The sequence below is a fragment of the Leptidea sinapis genome, chromosome 29 (genome assembly GCF_905404315.1).
Source record: "Leptidea sinapis chromosome 29, ilLepSina1.1, whole genome shotgun sequence".
NCBI classification, from domain to species: domain Eukaryota; kingdom Metazoa; phylum Arthropoda; class Insecta; order Lepidoptera; family Pieridae; genus Leptidea; species Leptidea sinapis.
Window position 1 is genome coordinate 7,017,434 of NC_066293.1, and position 26,561 is coordinate 7,043,994.

General features: G+C 35.7%; 1 protein-coding gene across 2 annotated transcripts in view; it reads right to left on the reverse strand.

Moving 5' to 3' along the window:
* LOC126973346 (double-stranded RNA-specific editase Adar) overlaps nucleotides 1–26,561 on the reverse strand; it is a 70,625-nt gene that overhangs the window by 27,241 nt on the left and 16,823 nt on the right. For both annotated transcript variants that reach the window (XM_050820574.1, XM_050820573.1), the window contains exons 7-15: nucleotides 26,106–26,252; nucleotides 24,002–24,076; nucleotides 22,867–22,996; nucleotides 15,978–16,089; nucleotides 15,582–15,668; nucleotides 13,710–13,776; nucleotides 11,938–12,106; nucleotides 10,699–10,798; nucleotides 8,397–8,548 (exon numbers count right to left, since the gene is read on the reverse strand). In XM_050820574.1, the coding sequence (XP_050676531.1) occupies nucleotides 8,397–8,548; nucleotides 10,699–10,798; nucleotides 11,938–12,106; nucleotides 13,710–13,776; nucleotides 15,582–15,668; nucleotides 15,978–16,089; nucleotides 22,867–22,996; nucleotides 24,002–24,076; nucleotides 26,106–26,252 (1,039 nt within the window). The remainder of the gene's footprint in view (nucleotides 1–8,396; nucleotides 8,549–10,698; nucleotides 10,799–11,937; nucleotides 12,107–13,709; nucleotides 13,777–15,581; nucleotides 15,669–15,977; nucleotides 16,090–22,866; nucleotides 22,997–24,001; nucleotides 24,077–26,105; nucleotides 26,253–26,561) is intronic.

The window sequence follows — 26,561 nt, forward strand, 5'->3', positions numbered from 1 at the left end:
GACAGCAGTTATATAAATGTAACACAACAGACTCACAGACAAGAGATGGACGATACAGACAACGAAATGGAAAGGGCCGGTGGGCATTAGAAAAGTTGGAAGACCGTGTAAGAGGTGGGCTGATGATGTGATTGAATATGCTGGAAAAGACTGGCTAATATTGGGCAAAGACCGAATAGTGTGGAAGAAAATGGAGGAGGCCTTCACCCAAAGAGGGGCACATACTACGAATTAAAACTTTAATTATTAAGAAACAGATACAAAACATACTAACATAAAACTTCTCTTTTTAAGTTCTTATAATATTAGGCGTAACTTCAGTTTACTAACAATAATAATTATAAGTTTTTTAATTTTTAAATTTAGTTTAATTTAATTAAGTAATTTAGTATGGGAATAAAAAGCTTTTTTTTATTTATTTATATAAATGTAATTATTAAATGGGATATCTTATGGCTCCATGACATAGGAAGCGCTTGTTAAATTTAAAGAAACAAACATTTTGACTGTTGCTTCTCAATACATTTTTGATAATGTTTTGTATGTTCATAAGCACATTGAGGAATTTTCTCGAAACTGTGACATTCATAATGTTAACACGAGGAACAAACATAAAATTTTTATGCACACTACTCGGTTGGGTCGAGTTAGTAAGTCTTTTGTTGTGTGATGTATATGCTTCTACAATATGATCCCAGAAAATGTACAAAATAAATGTGTTCCGAAATTTAAAAGAATTGTTAAAAAACGTTTGTGTGAGAAAGGTTATTATAGCATAAACGATTTTCTTAATGACACCACGGACTGGGAATTTGTACGATATCACATTGTAAGCCATATTTTATTTTTAAAAAAAAATCCCGCTGAGTTTCTCGCGCCCATTCTTCTCAGGTCTGAGGCAGTCTCTTTTGAATGGGTGGTTGTTTTTGACGTTCAATAAGTGATTTTAAATCCTATCTTGAATATAAATATTTGAATTTGAATAACACATTGACTAATCAATATCACGGACGAGTAAAAAAAGAAGGACTCCGCGCCGTGATATTAACAAATGAAGCACCGTTATGCTAGTGTGTGTGTGGTTACGGGGGATACTAGTTACACAATTTTTTCTCCCTTAAATAATCATATATCGCCACAAATACTTATATAGTATCGTTTTTACACTTTTTCACAACGCACGGCGGCGTTTTTAAAATATTTTATTTAGACGCAAACTGATCTGTCACAGACGATGACAATTTTCATAATGGCCGCCTATCGGCCTGTAGTAGTGTAAGTGTGTGCGGGGGGCTATGTATTTACACGTTAATCGGCTTGTTTTGGTGCTACACAATAACTGTAAGGTGACACGGAGCCCTTATTTTTTTACTAGACCGTGATCAATATATTGCTGGCATGTATGTTATATTCATAAAATTTGGTATATATCTGTTATGCAGGCAAGGTCGCTCGTATCACCGGCTTAGATCCCGCGCTGCCTCTCTTCAACAAGGTGTCGCTGGATCAAAGACTGGACCCAAGTGACGCACACTTCGTGGATGTCATACACACCGACGCCGGCATATTTGGTACAATTTAATACTTTTTTTTATATCTAGAGCGATGACTGGTCCATGCGCCATACACACTTAAGAGTAGTCTATATGACATTATCTCAATATACATATTTCTTTCATGCGTCTGTTGTAACTGAACTCCTCCTAAACGGCTGGACCGATTTTAATGAAACTTTCTGTGTGTCTTCAGGTGGATTCGAGAATGGTTTAGATTCACAATTGAACTACTTCCTAAACGGCCGGACCGATTTTAATGAGTTTTTTGTGTGTTCCAGTGAATTTGAGATTGGTTTAGATTCTCAATTCCGTCCATATAATATAATTCTCCTGCTCATGTGTATGACACGATAGCTATAATACGATTTATTGATATAAAAGAGTGGCCGTTAAGTTTCTTGTATGTCCATCTCGCGAGAACTACTTTTTCCGAATATAATATGGCAGATTAAGTAAGTTTAAAGAAATATTTATAGTTAAAAAGCCTAATTTTATATAGTTTATTTGACTATGACTTTGAAAAGGATCTGATTCATACTACCCGTTTACATAATAAATTATTTCTTTGTCGATGACGTCACATCGTCGCTTTGTGTACGGTGTGCAAAACAAGCATCACTAGGATATTATTATTAATAAATAAACGATTTATTTTTTCAGTTTTACAGAGTGATGTAAAAGTGGTGTTTTATGTTGCTGAATATTATGAAAAATCAATGAAAGCATCTAGGTTAAGTACAAAGAGTATTTTTTTCTGACAGTACTATTATAGCGACACAGAACAACAGAAACTACAGAACTATTAACCACAAAAGCCAAAACGTAACAATTAAAACTTAAAAAACAAACAGTAGTAGCACGAATAATATCACGTCATGTACCTAACGGTAATAAAACTGCAAACCGTACTGACGCAACAGGGGAGCGCGAGGGGGGGGGGGGGGAGTGGGCTTCACGTTCCAGCGAGGTTCAGAAAATGTGGCCGTGAAGTAGATACTGATATACTATATAAACATTGTAATAATTCTATTCATATTTTTAAGATTCTTGGTGGAAATGATGAATATAGAATTCATTCAATAAAAATCAAAGTGGTGTGACTGAAATTCCGTATTTCGACATTAATTACCGGATTGAAATTTGGCTACCGGTATTAACCTATAAAGTTCTCTTTCAGGATTCAATCAATTAGTTGGCCATGTTGATTTCTTCCCCAACGGAGGCGCAAGTCCGCAGCCAGGGTGTGAGTTAGAAGTTGTGATACCACAACAACAGCTGTTAAACAAATGTAAGTATCTCTCATTGAAACAAGAATGAATAATGTTTATTTAAAACGAATAGTAAGATTTTTATGAATATTAAATATTAGCCCAAGGGGCCGACCGTTTTTACTTTACTTCATTCTCTCATCTATCCCTATTCGATTATTTTCTCATTCGCGTTAATATTCAAATTTACTCTTTATCTTTACGGCCAAGCTTATAACGATGAGTTCTTATATACGGATAGGAACTCCTTGTTATAATATTATCACAAAGAGACAAGGAACGAACCCGAACCCGCGCCTCTCAGGTTCCGTCTGAGCGCTCTTACCAACTGAGCCAAACATCCGTGTGACGCATTGATTGTAAATTTTCGTATGTCTGGTTTAACTCTCAGGTTATGGCTTCATATCTACAGGATCATTTTTAAACTTGATAACCTGCTCAATCCGAATATTAGCATATTAGGAAATTGACTTGAGATGTCGCTGTCTAACGGCCGTTTTCAATAACGTATCTCTTGTTACGGATACATTGCTATCACCGTTTAATGACAAGATCCTATCTATCCATAGTTATGTCCAATATAGTTATATTATTAGTTATAGTCCAATGCTATCCGTCGATAGGTTATTGAAATGAAAGTAAGCGTAAGAGGTTATATTTGTCTACCTCTAGTAAGTAAAACTTAGGATAGATAGGTTACTGAAAACGGCCGTAAATTATTTTATACATTTTCGGTATTTGAAGTCGGTTGTTTAAACGTAGTTTTATATTTATTTTCAATCAGTTAACGCATGGTATCAATACTAGCTCCAATACGAAAACCTCATTAATAAGCTTGATTTTACTAATGAATCTTTACAGACTTAGAAAATAACTGATCATAAATAAGCCAAAGTTAAAAATTGAGTTACACTTCATCGTATTTCCCTTGCTTTTAAGTATACGTTGTTATAATTTCAGTTTTCTGCAGCCACTGGCGTTCGTACATGTTCTTTAGCGAATCAGTTCTGCGACCGGAGGCGTTCATCGCCAACCAATGTCACTCGTGGAAGGATTTCACGCGTGGCCACTGCGCAGGTGCAGCTAAGGCGCATATGGGATACGGCGTGGAAAAAACGTATATATAGTAATTAACGTACTGTCAAACAAATTATTTTCTGTACTATGGGTGCCAGACAAAGTTATATTTGATACAATCCTTAGGTCACTGGTTCAGATCCGGCTCGAAGGACCAAAAGATGTTGGGGTCATTGTACCGAAACTATAAGCTAAATGTTAATGAGTTACTGTATGTTACGTACGCGCGACGGTTTGGCCTAGACTGGCGATTTCAGCCGGCTAATTGCTGAGTTGCATTGTACGCGCACTTTACTGTATCTTATACAAACACGCCCGATGATTGAGACCAGCACTACAACATATATTTTATTTGTATTAAGCTGACCCAAACAGACATGGTTCTATTCGAATAGAAAAGGGATTGTTACAATTTGACATGCCAAATAAAAAGTAAATAGACATTCATTGCTTATGAATCAAACCGACTAATGACAATTTGTATGATAATTATTATAAAAATAAACTATTGACAAAACTTTCTGTCAAATATCAGTCTTACAATAATATTTGATTGTTATATTCCAGAGCCCGAGGAACGTACTTCCTGCTAACGCACCGTCAGTCGCCATTCTCCATAGAATAGAAATAGTTTAAATTTAGTATGTGTAATTAATTCTAACAGTGGGTCAACTAAAACTAGTGGGTAAAAATATGCAACAGTTGTCACAAAATCTATGTCTATATATCTATCTACACCCATGCTTTAAATCCTTTATTATAGATTCTAAAACAGTTACATGTTCTAATAACCATTGCATCATCCAAACGAGTGTTGTAATGAAATTCAGTACAACATTACAACACTCGTTTTGATTATGTAATGGTTACTAGGACTGGCTTTTTTTAATGTTACCAGTAAGCTAACTGTTTCAGAATCTTTTATTGAGGATTTATATTATGGGTGAAGATAAAGTCTTGTATGCAACTGTTGATAATTAGGTATTAAAACACTAATGTGGGGTTATGATAATATTATCACATGAGTGCCCTAATTACACAATAGTTGCATAAATAACTATTTCAACACATTCTCGTAAAGTGAGCCTTATTACATTGTTCTTAGAGCCATAAACCGAACTATAACACACTAGTGCATAATAGAACTATCCCTACAAAGTAGTAGTAAGTTAGTACCTAATTGCAAATTATATGAGAGTAAACAGAGTATTTTCAATTTAACCAGATAATACATAGTTTTTTGTTTGTAACACCAAAGAATTTATGCCGCTGAGAATACATTTACATAATTATTTGGAATAAATGTGTCATTAATTAAGACGAAAGACATTTATTATTGTCAAATTATTTATAATTCACAATAATAAATAAAACATATGTATATTATCACTAAAATTATAATTTTAATGTATAAAGCAATCAATTTACATTTGACGTGACCAAAAAAAAAAAAATTCCCGGCATTTTCCATAATGTTTTTTTTTATTTTCTAATTTCCATTGTTTTTTTCCACGCAAGTCTATTCAAAAAGTGTGTACTAAAAACTCGTGAGCATCTTACTAGACACTCGGCTGATTTAAGATTACTGCAAACCTCAGCCCCGTGTATAACTTACTTACTTAACCTACTTAGCTCACTTGTATCATAAGATACTATTACATTACAAAAAGTTCTAAATTCGTCAAAACAATTATTGTTGTATTTAATACAACAACTGTTCGTGTTTTTTAGTTACTTAACAAATATTATAAAAAATATATAAATAAAATTAACAGTGTTGTTCAAGGAGCTGACTCAGTATATTGTTGAACTCAAAAATTGGCAAATATTTATAACCATTGATTTATCGATAGTTCATCAACTGTATATGGCGCGTTTTCGACCAGAGGCACCGGTAGACCTGAAGTGACGCTGTAAGCGCGCGCTCTCCGCCCTCTATCTCGAAAACGGTTCACCGTATAAAAAATTTTTTAAAACAAAATTTGTAGAGAATTTTGTTTTCTACAATATTGATAATACATACAAATAGCAAGAAACCCATAGGAAATGAGATATTTTCAAAAACAGCGCAAAAAAAACGATTTTTGTGACCTTTGACCTTGAAATTTAATAGTTGCTTACACCCTACCATATGTAGGTTTTGAGACAACTTTAAGGGTGTCAATATACAAGTATTTACAGACTTGCAGCTGGGTATCTCGAAGTCCGAGATTCTTACCTAATTTAAACTTAAATGACTGGACTATTATGTAATTGGTCTTGTAACCGTTATAATAAAACTGGAATACAGGGACCTTCTATTACTAACGTCAGTGTGAACTCAATAGAAATCTAATTGGGTTTAATTAGATTCCACTACTTATATAAATGAACAACCATTCCTCATAAATTGTAAATATAAATGATTAATATAGATATATAGTATAAAGAAGCTGTAACGTAAATGAAATAAAAAAATGTATGTGTATAGAATTGATTCATTTCTGTGAAAGCTCAGGAGACGAGCGCGGATTTCCTTAATGGTACGAAATCACAACCACCTATCACATAACCCTATAAGAAGAAGAAAGAAGACTCTTCTGTCTGTCTGTCAGCAATCGGTATCTCATAAACCGCAATAGAAAAGCAGCTGAAACATTAACTATACATGTCAACCTGTGTACCACAAGCAGCACCCGTTCACGAGTTGACGCATGGACCAGCCATCGTTCCCTTCGCACCTATTTGAAGGAAGGAGACGACCCGGCACACTACGCCGCCGCAAGCAATGCCATCTTATTAAGCATGACGAACCATGTTATAGCATACACATGATAACTACAATTACCAATATAATGCTCACAAAGGAAACCCACTAAATGATTCTATTTTTTTTTATAAAAATAAGGGGAGAGACGAGCAGGTCGTTCAGCTGATGATAATTAAAATCCCCAAAAATTCTGAGCGGCACTAAAACTGCGCTCGTCACCTTGAGACATAATATGATGTTAAATCTGACTTGCCCAGTAATTTCACAAGTTGCGGCGCCTTTGAGATCGAAATACAGTAATGTTTACAAATTACTGCTTCACGGCAGAAATAGGCCATAATCTAGCCGGCATCCTGTGCAAAGGAGCCTCCAACTGGTAAATAGTGGTCCATATAATGCAATTACAGTGGATTTTATATGAAACAAAATAATATAATTTATTATATTCATTTTACATTCAGTTCTGTAAAACAGACAGACACCTATTAAATCGAACAAACAAACAAAAATAATTTATTTTGTAGGTAGATTGCATATAGGTACACATGAAATATGTCATTTTTTCAAACAGCTCATTCGGAAGGCAGATTTCCTTAAGAGAAGAACGAGCAAGAAACTCTAAGATTGCTCTTTTCAAAACATAATGGTATTACAGGTTCTAATTTTCAATTGGACGTAGTAGGTAGTTCCTGAAAATCGTTCCAAGCCACAAACAACACATTTAAAGGAATTCGTGTTTTAAGTTTATTAAATATTAGTGTATTCCATACGTGTGGGTTGGGCTACTAAGTCATGATGTCATTTAAAGAGAGACAGTATGTCTGCCATTTTTTGTGAGTCCGTTAATATGAATCACGTGACCAGTTTTGTGTTCTTAACTCAATTTCGACTTGATTGTGGTTAGGAACGTTTTTCTGGAATTACGTCCAATTAAAATTTTACAAATCACTAGCTGACCCAGCAAACGTTGTATTGCCGATATTAAAATCGCGATACAAAAGTAACTGTTGATCGTAGATGAGTGAAAATTTGAAGTTGTATGTATTTTTTAATGCCACATTATAAAAAAAAAATAAAAACAAAAAAATTCGTCCAAGAATTAAAAAAAAAATTTAAGGGTGAACAACTCTTATTATGGGTATGAAAAATATATGTTGGCCGATTCTCAGACCTACATAATTTGCTCACAAAATTTCATGAGAATCGGTCAAGCCGTTTCGGAGGAGTACGGGAACGAACATTGTGACACGAGAATTTTATATATAAGATTTCAATTACAATAGATGAGAGATAGATAAATAGAGATGCAACAAAATACACAAACGTCAATTACTAAATGCCTTACACCAGTAAGTCAAAATAATGTAAATTAATAAGTAAAAAGATAGTTATAGTTATTAAGTAACATAGTTAAAGTAAAATACAGTAGATGCTGTTGATGATCAACTGTCTAAGTTAGTGAGAAATGATTGCTTTGTAATCAATAAAATTCCTAAAATTTCCGAGAGATGGCGCTGTGCCCAAAGGGTACAAAATTACATCGCACTATCATGTGTTCTTTACTATTCATGTAGGTCAAGGTCTTATACTCATGTTTAGTATTTGTTCAATATAGTGTTTGAGAAGAATAAAGGTGTAAGTGCAAGAGTGTGTTTTATTGTGAGCCATATGGTAAGAGTGTTGAGTAAAGTGCTAAACATCAACAGTAATCAAATTATTAATTAAGGGTCCAACACAAGCACGAACCTGTACATGTGCTCGGTGTGAAGCAGCGAGCCGAGCACGAGCGACGTGACGTATACGGGCCGCAACAGACGCGCGAGCAACGCGCCCTGCAGGCCCGTCACACACCACCGAGCCACCTTATCCGAGCACGACATTGTGAGCAAGCGCTCTCCCTGTGCAGACCACAACCATTAAACAAACTAAAGAAACATAAATAAAATTTCATAATTTTAACAGTCATCTGTTCATTGTCAGTACATTTATGAAAATTTAATATACGTTCACAAAAATTGTCACCTTTTTGCACTTAATAGTCATTTTCATTATTTTAATACTAGAAATTAGGGATTGCTTGTATCTAGTTCTAGTAGACTTTATAAGATACATAATAATAGCTTTAAGGATAAATTTATACACTATTATAACAAAGTCCCAGTTCAGGCAGTATCTATTAATAAATTTAAATGTATTTATAAAAAAAATTGCTGAATATCTAAGTGATCGGACAGCCTGAGACTAGATTTTGATAATTTTATAGCAATAACAATACGATGACGTACAATATTGTATATTTTAACAAAGAGAGCGCAAAAAAGAATGCTGTGTGAGTTTCTTGCGCCGCTTCTTCTCTCCCAGAGCGCCATTTATTTCCGGAGCGACGACGAGTTAAATGTGACACTTATTACTTATATTACTTTAAATATCGTAGATAGGGTATTTGACTGAAAGAAGACTTTATGTTATTTTTAAAAATTAGTAATTCTGCATTCAAAGATTTTCTAAAAATTACTTACCTCGCCTGGGAATCGAACCGACTTAAATGTAAAAAAACACCCCTACTTTTATGATTATGTAGATATGAGAAAGTAGTCAATTAAGTGGGTATCTTTTTGTAAATTAATTAATTAAATGCTCAAAATGTGATCCCTCCTGTCTTACGCAAATCGCCAATCTTTTAATGAATCCGCTGCCTTTTGATTTTCTTATCATTTTATGGTGAATACTCGATATGATATGCCACAATTCTGTTTGTAACTTGCCCACATATCGCTTTTAAACTAAAAAAAAAACTATGCTATAAAGTATTTTGATTATGAAGTGGGTACTTATTTACGAATAATAAATGCTATCTATGAAATGATAGTATCTCTACTTTTCGAACGTCGTCGTCGGCAATAAATAACTTTCTTGAAATTTGACTCAAACATTTTACGTTGCTCCTTTCTTTTAAAATACTATGTTACTTAAGAAGAGTTATTAGTTTTTGGCCATTCTTTCGATTGGCATCATAAAAGTAGGGGTGTTTTTTTTTATATTTAAGTCGGTTCGATTCCCAGACGAGACAAGTAATTTTTAGAAAATCTTTGAATGCAGAATTACTAACTTTTAAAAATAACATAAAGTCTTCTTTCAGTAAAATACCCTATCAACAATATTTAAGGTACTTTCCCTACATGTCCCATAACTTTGGGACACCCTGTATACGTAAAATTCACTCTAATAATAAGTCTCTAACGCGCCAAGTACAACTAGAATCTTTTTATTTTGAACTTGAAGACGTGACGTACCTATCATTCGCAGCTAGCAATAATTCTATTTGGTTTCTTTGTGATGGAATGGAATAAAGAAAATACTTTGTTTTTTATACAACTCCAAATGATTTGAGTTTTCTTTAGTGTTAATTCCGCCAATATTTGTCTTTAAACAATTCGACACGTGTTTCGCCTCTACAAGAGGCACCCTCGGGACATGTTAAGTCGCCAAAATCTGGGTGGGCAGGATGTTCAGTTGATGGTAAATGATACGCTGTACCCATTACAATGCAGTGCCGCTCAGGATTCTTGAAAAACCCAAAAATTTTGAGCAGAACTACAATTGCGCTCGTCACCTTGAGACATAAGATGTTAGATCTAATTTGCCCAGTAATTTCACTAGCTACGCCACACTTCAGACCGAAACACAGTAATGTTTACACATTACTGCTTCACGGCAGATATAGGCGTCGTTGTGGTACCCATAATCTAGCCGGTTTCCTGTGCAAAGTAGCCTCCCACTGAAGTCATGTCTCGATAATTAAGGATTTCCGCAAAGTAACGCCAACTTCAACAATTTTTTTCATACAACTGATAGCAGAAAGACCGGTTCTTTGGGATGTTACATTCGTAGATCATAAAAATAAATACAAAAAGCTGGATGCACTTCGTCGGAACTCATTTTTGAATTAAAACAAACACATAAAGTTTTACAGACTCGGCTTAAGATGGTTTCATTCTACGAGACAAACTTAATAAATCAATCAGTCAGTCAATCAGTCAGATCTCACCTGTAGAACTCCATCCCAGGTTTGTATTAGATTCGAGTTTTTAACTGGAATAGTTCCTTCGCCTGATTCGATCTTAGTACGCAGCTGTCCACGTGCCAGTCTACAACGATAAGACATTATATTATTTACATGAAATACAATTAAAAAACCATTGAGTGGTTTTAAATAAATTAAATTCTGTAACCAAAATTCAGGAACAACAGGAGCCACAACCTGAGAGTTGAACAAGACATACCAAGATTTACGAACGATACGTCACTCGAACGGTTGGCTCAGTGGTTCGAGTCCCGCGTCGTCCATGAATTTTGGTTACGAATTTAATTTGTATAGTTAAACCCAGAGGTGAGGGATATCACTTTAAAAATAACAAAATCTGTGGTTTTATGAAATCACGTTGCAGGTGAAATATTTCTTCACAAAATTACATTAAAATCAGCATAATAATCGAAAGAAAAAAGAAAGTAGGACATTGGGTGTTTTAATGTTGGCAATAAGCTAACTGTTTTAGAATATTTAATAGAGGATTTAAAACATGGGTAGCAGCAAGATAATAGTTATTTATGCAACTGTTGTGTAATAAGGGGTATTAAAACACGAATGTGATAATAGTATCACATGAGTGTTTTAATACCTAATTACCAACAGTTGCATACAAGACTGTATCTACACCCATATTATGAAACCTCTATAAAAGATTCGGAAACAGTTAGCTTACTGCTAACATTAAAACACAAGTCCTAGTAGTAACCTGATATCATTCTTACTGATTATATACAAATAAACTAAGTATTAATGAAACAATTATTTATTTTAGTAGTAATATACATTTTGTATAGTGCAATAATTAAAGTTCACTCAGTTTAAAATGAATCGCTCATTTTTTGTAAACAAAACTATAAAAATGGCGGGGATTCGAATAATCTACTTTTTTTTACGGCGCGCGATTTCTGGTAGTGTGGAACGCGCGTACACGAAAATGTTCTTTTTTTGAAATTCATACAGATACCACGCATCGAGCAATAAGAATGTGGCTGTCTATTGAAATTCTTTGCGCATGAAGGGATCGAAAAAAAAACATAGGAGTGTTGTTATGAAATTCAGTACAACATTACAACACTCGTTTGGATGATGTAATGGTTATTAGAACATTTGGTGTTTTAATGTTGGCAATAAGCTAACTGTTTCAGAATCTTTAATAGAGGATTTAAAGCATGGGTGTAGATAAACAATATTACTTACCTGTTTGGATGTTTGTCCGGCTCACAGTGGCTCTCGTGCGGGCTGAAGATTCTGCCGTCTCCACACGGCGCTGTGCTTATATACAGATGTATCTGTCTGTTGTCTTTGAGCTTGTAGCCTCCTTCTGGTAGCGGCTCCAGGTCTGATTGTTCTATGATCTGCTTTGGATCTACACCAAAGAATATGTAATAGTACAAGTACAAAAGTCTCACTCTGCAAAATAATTTAAAGAAATACCGACTCCTATAGTCATACAATAAGGTGTATTTCAGATTGCACAGAAATATTAACCTACATTTATAATTACCTAGAAGTTGCCTCTCTTTCTATCGCGTGACTCTTACCTCTTCTGGCGACATTAGGGTTGACTTCTTTACCTATAACTGTACCGACCTTGTACAAGGTCAACTTATAACAATAGCTGTTTTTTCTTTAATATAAATGGGTAAGTAATCGTAATTTTAAATTAATATTCGTTCGTTTTCAAACTTACATTACTTGCAGATAGTAATGTATACGTTGGAATAACACGACATAGTCAAGTATACTCAGTTTATAGGAAATAAATAAGTAGCTATCTAACATGAATGGTAATTTCCACCTTCCACCTTCGCACGACACGCCACAAATTAGGATATCATCCCCACCATCTGGATGTGTGGCGGTCCTCCACCTTGCGGTTTTCATGGAGCTTTCTTCCTCGTACTACAACGCTGTGGAATGAGCTTCCTTGTGCGATGTTTCCGGGACAATACGACATGGGTACCTTCAAAAAAAGCGCGTACACCTTCCTTAAAGGCCGGCAACGCTCTTGTGATTCCTCTGGTGTTGCAAGAGAATGTGGACGGCGGTGATCACTTAACACGAGGTGACCCGTACGCTCGTTTGTCCTCCTATTCCATAAAAAAAATCATTATAATAATAATCACTTTAAATGAGATTGTTTCAGCGTCTTTAGGGAGCTTAAAAAAATGTAGGTGACAAAAATATCGTGCGAGCGTCACTGATCGTGCATCCCTACTGGATAGCCTCTTTGTAGAGACCGCCACACGTACTTACGATTTCGATACCTACATGGGGAGTGAGACAGGCCTGTCTGCACACAGATAAAAAAAGTGTGTAAACACTTATGTACGCATGCAAGAAATTATACTTCTTGGGCGTAATAAAACAAAAATCATTATTTTATATTCCTCGTGTTATTTTACGTTTGTAGAAATAAGAATAGTGTAATCTGCTGCCAGACAACCGATGACAACAGGCCAGTTTTATTACTTTAGTGTGCGTGACAAGCTACGTTTTACACTCGCAATAAGTCTGTCACTTTTTTTTATGGAAGGAGCACAAACGATCGCACGCGTCACCTGGTGTTAAGTGATCACAGACGTCCACATTCTCTTGCAACACTCCTTGAAAAGCGCAATGTGGAGGACCGCCACACATCCAGATGGTGGGGATGATATCAGCAGCAGAAAAAAGGTGGCGCGGTTCTGTGCCCTCCCCAGAATATGGCGGACAGCCCGAGCGAGAATGCTCGGGCAGGAATTTTCCACCTTGTTTTAGTTTGCGATCGTTTGCAGGAAATAGAGGCTACAAGATCGCCGCTATTTTTTCGACGTGTTCACAGCTGTCACAGGCTATCTAGATATTCGAATTCAAGTCGATCTATCTAGTGCCCGACATATAATGTAGTGGCCCAGGGCCTACAGTATTCTGGAGCATCTTTCATTTTTTTTTCATTTTTTTTTTGATATTACGGTGAAGTTACTCACCATCGGCATTCGCGTACATCAGCAACTGTGAGTACAAGTATCTCTGAAGACAACGCCGGGCTGCCACCTAGAGAACAATTATCTTGGTGTAATATATACTACTGTATAACGGCCGTTCCCAATATTCAGTCTATCTCTTACTTGAGATAAAAATCGTAACTATCGTTGACTTTTCTGTCCCAATAAACTTATCGACGGTAACTCACCTTATCTGTACACGCTGTCTATCAATGGGACGACGTATATCTTACCAGCGATAAAAATTTGTATGGAAATTGCAATTCACGCGTCCCAATATAAGGCGATAAGAATGACTTGTCGGGTATATTGGGACAGCTTCAGATTATTGACAGCTAGTTACTGACAGTAGAAGGTAGTAATTTATCACTATCTGCAGATAGTATATTGGGAACGGCCGTAAGAGCGCTTTCGGACTACTTCCGATCCGAATCCGATCCGTACCCGTGAAAAACGGTCCAGTGTAGTCGTAGAATTATTTCTAACGGTTAACGGAAAGAAATCGGATGACGGAAACCGGATTTAGTGTGTAAATTATCATAGAAATAGTTCCTACGACTACTACAGACCTTGTTTTCACGGGTACGGATCGGATTAATTACCTATTAGTTAAATAGCAAGAAAACTAAATACATTAAATTTACCGTACCAAATGTCAAAAATGTAAATGCAAATTTTTTGTTAAACGTCTGAGAGGTGATAGAACCGGTGGAATCTGCTATATTTCTTGGCATAACTCTAGATTCCAAATTACAATGGGGCCCCCATATTGAAGGATTGGCGAACAGACTTAGTTCTGCAGCATTCGCAGTAAAAAAGATAAGACAATTAACTGACATAGATACGGCGCGACTAGTATACTTTAGTTATTTCCATAGTACTATGTCCCATGGTATATTGCTATGGGGCAACGCTGCCGATATTAATACAATATTTGTGCTGCAGAAGAGGGCTATTCGCGCAATTTATAACCTAGGTCCTAAAGAATCATTGAGAGCAAAATTTAAAGAAATTAACATCTTGACTGTTGCTTCTCAATATATTCTAGATAATGGTAATGTATGTACATAGGCACATAAGTGAATTTGCCAGAAACTGTCAAAACCATAATGTTAACGCCAGGAACAGACATTAACTTATGATATACTACTCGGCTAAGTCGAGTTAGTAAGTCTTTTGTGGGGCGATGTATATGCTTTTACAATAAGATCCCAGAAAATGTTCAAATCAAAAGTATTATGTTATTCAAAAGAATTGTTAAAAAACGTTTGTGTGGTAAAGGTTAATATAACATAAATGACTTTCTTAATGATACCACATGACTGACATGGGAATGGAGTGACCGCCCTCATGCTATTAAATAATAAGTTTAATTGTACAATATAACTTTGTAAACATATTTATTCGATGAAAAAAAAAGCCCGCTGAGTTTGTTGCGCTCATTCTTCTCAGGTCTGAGGCATTAATTTTGGAATGGGTGGTAGTTTCTCACTTTCAATAAGTGATGTCACATCCTGTTTTGAATGGGTGGTAGTTTCTCACTTTCAATAAGTGATGTCACATCCTGTTTTGAATAAAAATATTTGAATTTGAATTCGGATCGGACGTAGTGTGAAAGCGCTCTAAAGGTCATCCCTCATTAGAGCGGCTTTCGTGGCGTGTTTCGCCTCTACACGAGGCATCCTCAGGAGATGTTGACTCGCCAAACTCTGGAGACTGGCATGTCTTGTGCCAGAGTTTGGCGAGTAAACAAAATATTTACAAATGGAGTAAAAACCAGGGACGGGCAACATTTAGAAGAAGTATGACGGGGAATTATATCAAGTGACATTGACAGTGACAGTGACAGCTCACCTCAGCGTGACAGTCGTTGACAGCGCGCCCCCGCACCGACATATGCTCACCGGAAACACACTTCGTGCCAGTGGTGACTGCTATGACCTGCAATCATAACATTAACTGTTTTACGCAAGCCTATCCATACTAATCACTGACCATCTACTATATATCACTGGTCTGGCGACGGTCAAAGTATTTTTGTGCCTGTTTGATATTCGCCATTTTGGCGCTGTTGGCCATGTAGCGAGAGTCTGCGGTACTAAAACTAGTGATGACAACCTCAGCTAACATCGATGGATGTTCTTCTAAAGTCTGGGGCATACTTTGTCGAATGAGTGGTAGTTTTATACTTTCAATAAGTATTATTAAGTCCTATTTTGGATAAGACTATTTGAATTTATTCCTAGATACCTTAGCATTCTGTGGACTGTTATCAACCGTGATGACGAAGCCAGCCAACACCTTACGCCTCAGATGTACCAGGTCATTCTTCATCAGCTCGTTGAACTTCTCGTTCACCAATCTGCAATAAGTCCAAAAAATGTTGTGTACAAACCAAAAAAAAGTTTGGGAAAGAGATTATACACATGAATCCAAAAAAATAAATTTGTAGTTGTAGAGACCACCGGTTGAAGTGATAACTTAGAACTTTTACTATTAAAATTTTAAATATCATAATCTATTTTTATATATATATTTCTTGTGTGCGTGTGTATGTCACTGAACTCCTCCTAGACGGCTGGACCGATTTTGATGAAATTTTTTGTGTGAGTTCAAGGGGATTCGAGGATGGTTTAGATTCACAATTGAACTACCTCCTAAACGGCTGGACCGATTTTGGTGATATTTTTGTGTGTTCCGGTGAATTTGAGATTGGTGTGTGTCTTCAGGTGGATTCGAGAATGGTTTAGATTCACAATTAAACTACCTCCTAAACGGCTGGACCAATTTTATTGATTTTTTTGTTTGTTTCAGTGAATTTGAGATTGGTTTAGATTCCCAATTCCGTCCATATAATATAATTCTCCTGCTCATGTGTATGTAAGTGAAATCCTCCTAACGGCTGGACTGATTTTTCAAATTTAAGACGTGTGTACAGGACAACGTCTGTTGGGTCCACTAGCATATATATATATAAAAATGAATTGCTGTTCGTTAGTCTCGCTAAAACTCGAGAACGGCTGGACCGATTTGGCTAATTTTGGTCTTGAATTATTTGTGAAAGTCCAGAGAAGGTTTAAAAGATGAATAAATATGAAAATGCTCGGAGTTAAATAAAAAAAAACCATTTTGATTTTTCTTTGATGTGTCCCCCGTCGTTCAGAAATCAAATTAAAATAATAGTTTAAAATGAATAACTAATTAGAATTTTTAAATCTTTCTAACTTTCTCAGGAGGTTAAAAATAAACTTAATTTTATGTAACTGTAATAGGTAGATTAACTACAGTTGCTAACTATATATATTATCAGATTATTTTTATATAAATTGATAAAATATGGTGACATCTTCATTTAATCATGTGTGCACGCGGACGAAGTCGCAGGTATCAGCTAGTGTTTAATAAAATTATTAATATGAATTTATTTTTAAAACCTATTTACAATAATATATTCAGTGAACAAAAACACAGTATACACATTGAACTTTTTGAACAACTAAATCCATTAAATTTCACTTATAAGATATACACAGCACTAATGTTCATAATCGTCATGACAGACGCGTTAAACAATTTAAAAAAAATAATTTTAATATAATACACTTTTTGTATGGATGAAATTCAAACAATATGCAATGTTATTAAAGTGATAATCCTCACTTCTAGGATTAATACACAAATAAAATTTGAAAAACAAAACTTTATGAACGATGCGGGATTCAAACCCACGACCTCCGGCGTTCCGTGCCGGTGCTCTAACCAACTGAGCTAACCGTTCGAGTACCTACCGCCTCGTTATAAAATTCTGTTTGCTTTGTTCAACTCTCAGGTTGTGGCTTCATCTACAGGATCTACTTTACAGTTGATAACCTGCTCAACCCCAATATTTGCATATTAGGAAATTGACTTGAGATGTCGCTCTTGCAAATCTAAGTAATATGTTATATTTTTAAAGTGATAACCTTCACTTCTAGGATTAATACACAATTAAAATTTTAAAAACAAAACTACCCGCGACCTCCGGCGTTCCGTGCTCTAACAAACGAACAAAGCAAACCGAATTTTATAACGAGGCGGTACTCGAACGGTTAGCTCAGAGGTAGGCGGAGGTCGTGTGTTCGAATCCCGCATCGTTCATAAAGTTTTGTTTTTCAAATTTTATTTGTGTATTAATCCTAGAAGTGTTCTCCTATTAATTCTATTTTAAATTGGAATAGTAAAAATTCTAAGTTTTCACCTCTATCGGCAGTTTCTACAGCTGCCATTTTTTATTGTGTACACGATTTTGTTGAATGTTGACATGTTGAGCTAGCTTTAGAGTCTGAGTTAAAAATTTGTGATGAGGATAAGATCTGAGTTAAAAGTTACGATGAGGATAAGATCTGAGTTAAGAGTTACGATGAGGATAAGATTTGAGTTAAGAGTTACGATGAGGATAAGATCTGAGTTAAAAGTTACGATGAGGATAAGATCTGAGTTAAGAGTTACGATGAGGATAAGATCTGAGTTAAGAGTTACGATGAGGATAAGATCTGAGTTAAGAGTTACGATGAGGATAAGATCTGAGTTAAAAGTTAAGATGATGATAAGATCTGAGTTAAGAGTTACGATGAGGATAAGATCTGAGTTAAGAGTTACGATGAGGATAAGATCTGAGTTAAAAGTTAAGATGATGATAAGATCTGAGTTAAGAGTTACGATGAGGATAAGATCTGAGTTAAGAGTTACGATGAGGATAAGATCTGAGTTAAGAGTTACGATGAGGATAAGATCTGAGTTAAAAGTTAAGATGATGATAAGATCTGAGTTAAGAGTTACGATGAGGATAAGATCTGAGTTAATTGTTACTTTGAAGATAAGATCTGAGTTAAAAGTTACGATGAGGATAAGATCTGAGTTACAAGTTAAGATGATGATAAGATCTGAGTTAAAAGTTACGATGAGGATAAGATCTGAGTTACAAGTTAAGATGATGATAAGATCTGAGTTAAGAGTTACGATGAGGATAAGATCTGAGTTACAAGTTAAGATGATGATAAGATCTGAGTTAAGAGTTACGATGAGGATAAGATCTGAGTTAATTGTTACTTTGAAGATAAGATCTGAGTTAAAAGTTACGATGAGGATAAGATCTGAGTTACAAGTTAAGATGATGATAAGATCTGAGTTAAAAGTTACGATGAGGATAAGATCTGAGTTAAGAGTTACGATGAGGATAAGATCTGAGTTAAAAGTTACGATGAGGATAAGATCTGAGTTAAGAGTTACGATGAGGATAAGATTTGAGTTAAGAGTTACGATGAGGATAAGATCTGAGTTAAAAGTTACGATGAGGATAAGATCTGAGTTAAGAGTTACGATGAGGATAAGATCTGAGTTAAGAGTTACGATGAGGATAAGATCTGAGTTAAAAGTTAAGATGATGATAAGATCTGAGTTAAGAGTTACGATGAGGATAAGATCTGAGTTAATTGTTACGATGAGGATAAGATCTGAGTTAAGAGTTACGATGAGGATAAGATCTGAGTTAAGAATTACGATGAGGATAAGATCTGAGTTAAAAGTTAAGATGATGATAAGATCTGAGTTAAGAGTTACGATGAGGATAAGATCTGAGTTAAGAGTTACGATGAGGATAAGATCTGAGTTAAGAGTTACGATGAGGATAAGATCTGAGTTAAGAGTTACGATGAGGATAAGATCTGAGTTAAAAGTTAAGATGATGATAAGATCTGAGTTAAGAGTTACGATGAGGATAAGATCTGAGTTAATTGTTACTTTGAAGATAAGATCTGAGTTAAAAGTTACGATGAGGATAAGATCTGAGTTACAAGTTAAGATGATGATAAGATCTGAGTTAAAAGTTACGATGAGCATAAGATCCGAGTTAAAAGTTAAGATGATGATAAGATCTGAGTTAAAAGTTACGATGAGGATAAGATCTGAGTTAAGAGTTACGATGAGGATAAAATCTGAGTTAATTGTTACTTTGAAGATAAGATCTGAGTTAAAAGTTACGATGAGGATAAGATCTGAGTTACAAGTTAAGATGATGATAAGATCTGAGTTAAAAGTTACGATGAGGATAAGATCTGAGTTACAAGTTAAGATGATGATAAGATCTGAGTTAAAAGTTACGATGAGGATAAGATCTGAGTTACAAGTTAAGATGATGATAAGATCTGAGTTAAAAGTTACGATGAGGATAAGATCTGAGTTACAAGTTAAGATGATGATAAGATCTGAGTTAAGAGTTACGATGAGGATAAGATCTGAGTTAAGAGTTACGATGAGGATAAGATCTGAGTTAAGAGTTACGATGAGGATAAGATCTGAGTTAAAAGTTACGATGAGGATAAGATCTGAGTTAAAAGTTACGATGAGGATAAGATCTGAGTTAAGAGTTACGATGAGGATAAGATCTGAGTTAAAAGTTAAGATGATGATAAGATCTGAGTTAAGAGTTACGATGAGGATAAGATCTGAGTTAATTGTTACGATGAGGATAAGATCTGAGTTAAGAGTTACGATGAGGATAAGATCTGAGTTAAGAGTTAAGATGATGATAAGATCTGAGTTAAGAGTTACGATGAGGATAAGATCTGAGTTAAGAGTTACGATGAGGATAAGATCTGAGTTAAGAGTTACGATGAGGATAAGATCTGAGTTAAGAGTTACGATGAGGATAAGATCTGAGTTAAAAGTTAAGATGATGATAAGATCTGAGTTAAGAGTTACGATGAGGATAAGATCTGAGTTAATTGTTACTTTGAAGATAAGATCTGAGTTAAAAGTTACGATGAGGATAAGATCTGAGTTACAAGTTAAGATGATGATAAGATCTGAGTTAAAAGTTACGATGAGCATAAGATCCGAGTTAAAAGTTAAGATGATGATAAGATCTGAGTTAAAAGTTACGATGAGGATAAGATCTGAGTTAAGAGTTACGATGAGGATAAAATCTGAGTTAATTGTTACTTTGAAGATAAGATCTGAGTTAAAAGTTACGATGAGGATAAGATCTGAGTTACAAGTTAAGATGATGATAAGATCTGAGTTAAAAGTTACGATGAGGATAAGATCTGAGTTACAAGTTAAGATGATGATAAGATCTGAGTTAAAAGTTACGATGAGGATAAGATCTGAGTTACAAGTTAAGATGATGATAAGATCTGAGTTAAAAGTTACGATGAGGATAAGATCTGAGTTAAGAGTTAAGATGATGATAAGATCTGAGTTAAGAGTTACGATGAGGATAAGATCTGAGTTAAGAGTTACGATGAGGATAAGATCTGAGTTAAAAGTTAAGATGATGATAAGATCTGAGTTAAGAGTTACGATGAGGATAAGATCTGAGTTAAGAGTTACGATGAGGATAAGATCTGAGTTAAAAGTTACGATGAGGATAAGATCTGAGTTAAGAGTTACGATGAGGATAAGATCTGAGTTAAGAGTTACGATGAGGATAAGATCTGAGTTAAAAGTTAAGATGATGATAAGATCTGAGTTAAGAGTTACGATGAGGATAAGATCTGAGTTAATTGTTACTTTGAAGATAAGATCTGAGTTAAAAGTTACGATGAGGATAAGATCTGAGTTACAAGTTAAGATGATGATAAGATCTGAGTTAAAAGTTACGATGAGGATAAGATCTGAGTTACAAGTTAAGATGAGGATAAGATCTGAGTTAAGAGTTACGATGAGCATAAGATCTGAGTTAAAAGTTAAGATGATGATAAGATCTGAGTTAAAAGTTACGATGAGGATAAGATCTGAGTTAAAAGTTACGATGAGGATAAGATTGAGTTAAAAGTTACGATGAGGATAAGTTGTGTGTCGTGCCTAGTATCACGTCTACATATTATTGTACATTCATTGCAAATAGTTGCACGCAACACATTAGATATGTACATTGTTACTTATAGTAATAGGTCTGTTAGCACGTAATCTTATATATAAAAATTCTCGTGTCACAATGTTAGTTACCTTACCCATCCGAAACGGCTTTACTGATTTTTACCAAATTTTATATGCATATTCAGTAGGTCTGAGAATCGGCTATTATCTATTTTTCATCCCCCTAAATGTTAAGGATGGTCCTAAATAATTTTTTTATTTTTTTGGACGTAATTTTTTGTTTTTATTTTTTTATGATACAGCATTAAAAAATACATACAACCCTAAATTTTTAACCCTCTACGATCAACCGCTATTTTTGTATCACGATTTTTTATTATTCTGTTCCATCCACCAAACCGATATAAGGTTGCAAGATGGCAATTGAATACTACGATATATTTGGTAGGTCTGAGAATCGATTGCATCAAAATTTTAATAATTGTTTTTTTTTTTTTTAATATGTTATATGGCAATACGACGTTTGCTGGGTCAGCTAGTTGTATTATATATATAACTAGCTGGCCAGACAGACGTTGTGCTGAATATAAAATTAAGTTTATTCTTTAACCTCCTGCGAAAGTTAGTAAGATATAAATTCAAATTAGTTATTCATTTTAAACTATTCTTTCAATTTCTTTTCTGAACGACGCGGGCACATCAAAGGAAAAACAAAATTGTTGTTTTTATTTAATTCCGAGCATTTTTATATTTATTCCTTATACCTTTATATTATACCTTTTAAACATTCTCTGGACTTCCACAAATAAGACCATAATATGCCAAATCGGTCCAGCCGTTCTTGAGTTTTAGCGAGACTAACGAACACCAATTCATTTTTATATATATAGATAGACGTTATAATATAATAAAGGTGCATTAACGTTGGGAGTATTTAGTACTCATCATATGGAGTGCTGTGTTTTATACTGTTCTTCCCTGTAACTAGGGGCGTGCATATCATATAGGCAATTAGGCAGTGCTTCTCTTGTTATGGACCTAAAGGAATATAGCACGAGTGTTAAAGTTAATTTAGTTTATTTTGGTCCCGTTATTTTATAACCAAACTTCAATTTAACACCCTCTCATAAAATTGTTCCTTACGCTAGATACTAAATACCTGCAGTAATAAATATTTTCATATTCCAAAGCTCAACAACGACTACTTAGATCCACAGTGCCTACCTTACTAGAAAACCAATATGCACGCCCCTGCCTGTAACCACATGTTAAGTGGACTCACTTGGCGACGAGGTCTGCAAGTCCCTGTGGCAACATCGGCGTATCGCTCGCAACTGGCAACGATCGTGCTTCTACGACGCTTGCCATCGCAGACCGAGCCGCGGCCAGTTTAGCCTGCTTTTTGCTTGAACCTGAAATATTATTTATTATTTAATTTTCATTATTTTCGGAAAACTTACAGCTAGGTTATATAATTATGGGTCCATGCGCAAACGCTAGAAGTAGCCACCATTTTATGACCAGTTGCAGTGGGCAGTGACACAATTAAAGAAAACTTGAAAGGTTTCAAAGCGAGTGACAGATGACAAATCTTTCATTTTCGGGCCAACTAACAGATGGCACTACAGTCTTCTGAAAACGTCACTATAAGGCGTCTGTCCCACCCCTGGTCTCGTGCCAGATTTTGGCGAGACAACACGTCCTGAGGATGCCTCGTGTAGAGGCAAAACACGTTGTTTAGAGAAAAATATTGGCGGAATTAACACTAAACTAAACTCAAATCATTTGTATAATTATGGATTTCCGCAAAGTTCCCTTAAATTTTCCAGTCATTTGAACAGCAACCTCGCACGAAGTTACCAATATTATTCTACCAAAATCTAATACTATTGAAAGGGTTATATATGCTCTATAAAATTTTATATTTAAATTTGTAAGTTCTTATTAAGGAACTCGGAGCATTTTTTATCCACACTAGAAGGTAAGAAAATATATATAAAAAAAAAACGAATTTGCTCCATAACGATCGGAACCCAATACTTTAAGAGGTAAGAAAAAATGTCATATTTCCAGTGTAATACAATTTACCTACGAAATAAAAATATTTTTTGTCTTGTCTTGTCTATACTTGGTATTCCGATCTTTCATTCGTTCCGATACAAAGAGGACTAAATAATTGTAAATAATAAGTTGTGACGACTTTTTAACACTTCAACGTTTTTGAGGTATTAATAACACAAAGAGCGTTACTGAAAGAAATAATTTCACTAAAAGTTAACCATTTACGAGATACAGCTATTCCAAACAGTGATCATATCAGCCACCTCTGCTTCGCGAAATCTTAGAGAAAGTAACGACCCTTCCCACGACACCGCCACAAGTAACGACAATTTAACGAACTTTCCAATCTTACTTACCGAATCCTTCGTAAATCTTGTCCTCGATATGACAGACCACCTTGAACCTCATACTGTGATTTAGTTGTAGTGGAGCTGAAACAAAAAAAAAATATATAAATAACTAGTATCTAACTTCTATGATTATAACACATTGAAATTAAAAAAAAAACACATATTAAGATTTACTTTATCAGTGCTATGTGAAACGCATACTTCAACCCACTCATCTCTGCCTAAGCGTAATTTTTTGAGTGAAACTTTTAAGATAGTATATTGAATTCAATCACTAATTCATTCATGAAGGCAAAAGCAAACATTGCACAGCTGCGATCCGTATGGCAATCACGGAAACTGATCCAACGTGGAGACCGTATTGATGTATGGGTGTGAGACGTGGAAGGTCACCAAGCCCATCTCTCATTAACTTCAGGTTGTCGTTAACCGATGCCTTCGAAATATCATCGGTATTCACTGGCCCGAAAAATTTCCAACGGTCATCTTCGGCAACGCTGTCATGAAGTCCGAATCGACCAACAGATAAAACGCCTCAAATGTAGCTGAATAGGCCACACCAGTGGGAGGCTCCTTTGCACAGGATGCCGGCTAGATTATGGGTACCACAACGGCGCCTATTTCTGCCGTGAAGCAGTAATGTGTAAGCATTACTGTGTATCGGTCTGAAGGGCGCCGTAGCTAGTGAAATTACTGGGCAAATGAGACTTTACATCTTGTCTCAAGGTGACGAGCGCAGTTGTAGTGCCGCTCAGAATTTTTGGGGGTTTCAAGAATCCTGAGCGGCACTGCATTGTAATGGGCAGGGCGTAGCAATTACCATCAGCTGAACGTCCTGCTCGTCTTGTCCCTTATTTTCATACAAAAAAAAAAGAAAACACACTCCGGAGGGATCCCAACCTCATACCAAGGCAAGCCCTAGACTGGAACCCTCAAGGAAAACGCAAACGTGGCCGTCCAAAGCAAACCTGGTGGCGGACTGTTATTAAAGAAGCGAAAGACATCGGGAAAGACCTGGAGTGAAGACCGATCACGATGGAGATGCACTGTGGATGCCCTCTGCCCCATCTGGAGCATAGGAACTTAAGTAGGTTATATTCAATAATTAAATTCACTTCATGTCACAAAACGTGAAACCTTACAACTTCAAACACGGGGAGAGTTCAGAAGAGCTGTTTAACCTGATTCCTGCCGCCGAATTCCACCTTCGCACGATACGCCACAAGTTAGGATATCATCCCCACCATCTGGATGTGTGGTGGTCCTCCACAGTGCGGTTTACAAGGAGCTTTTGTTCCACGTACTACAAAGCTGTGGAATGAGCTTCCTTGTGCGGTGTTTCCGGGACGATACGACATGGGTACCTTCAAAAAAGCGCGTACACCTTCCCTAAAGGCCGGCAACGCTCTTGTGCGTCCTCTGGTGTTGCAAGAGAATGTGGGCGGCGGTGATCACTTAACACCACGTGACCCGTACGCTCGTTTGTCCTCCTATTCCATAAAAAAAAAACTTTATACACTCCATGTCAGACACTCGGTAACCTACTATTTCCAATAAACATCAAGGGCTCTTTAAAAGAATTTGCCACGGGCCGCACGCTTGCTTAATCCAGCACTGTTATTTATTCATAAAATAAAAATATACCTATACCCTGCTAAGCCTAAAGGCGCTATATCTGATATACGCCCTTTTAGAGTTTTTTATACCATTAAATAAGTAGAATAATTTTGCATCTAGTGATATCAGCCAAATATACCTATCTAACTGAATACAGTAAAAAAAACCCTAAGTTTTTTATATCTCAATTTTTACTTGAATTCGAGTGACGAATGGTTCGTAAATCTTGGCATATCTTGTTCAACTCTCAGGCTCCATCTACAGGATCTACTTTACAGTTGATAACCTGCTCAACACGAATTGACAGTTTGTTTAGTAAATTTCGGTATTAATTAAATTTGTATATTTATTCCCAGAAATGAGGGATATCACTTAAAAAATACACAGAACTTATTTTATTTATTACACTAATTTGACCTAAATGATTTTTTTCTTATTTCTTGTAAGAGAGTACAAACGATGAAGAGGTTCACGTGATGTTGATGAAGCTCACCAGTATCGGAATCCAGCGGCGTCCCATCCCCGTACGTGCAGACGAATAAGCAGGTGGGATATGTCTCGTACAGCATGTTAATGGGGCTCTTGTAACTCTGGGGCGAAGTCGCCGCGCCCGCGCCGAACAAACTCGAAGCAGGGCTGGCTGGAATCATTTGATCAATTAAATCACATCATTACAGAGGAACAATACGTATTTCAACAAAATAAATCTACCACAATGGCCGCATAATATACATTAGTTAAAAATCTGATAGTAAAAATGTACCCAAAAATGAGAGTAACTGCAGTATTCTTCGATTTGAGCCAAGCTTTTGACTGTGTTGACTTTGAAATTCTTCAAAAAAAATGTTATTTATATGGGCTTAGAGATGTCACTTCAAAATGGCTGGGAAATTATATTAAAAGATAGGCAACAGTGTGTCCAGCTTGAAAAGCTTGATGCAAGATACAA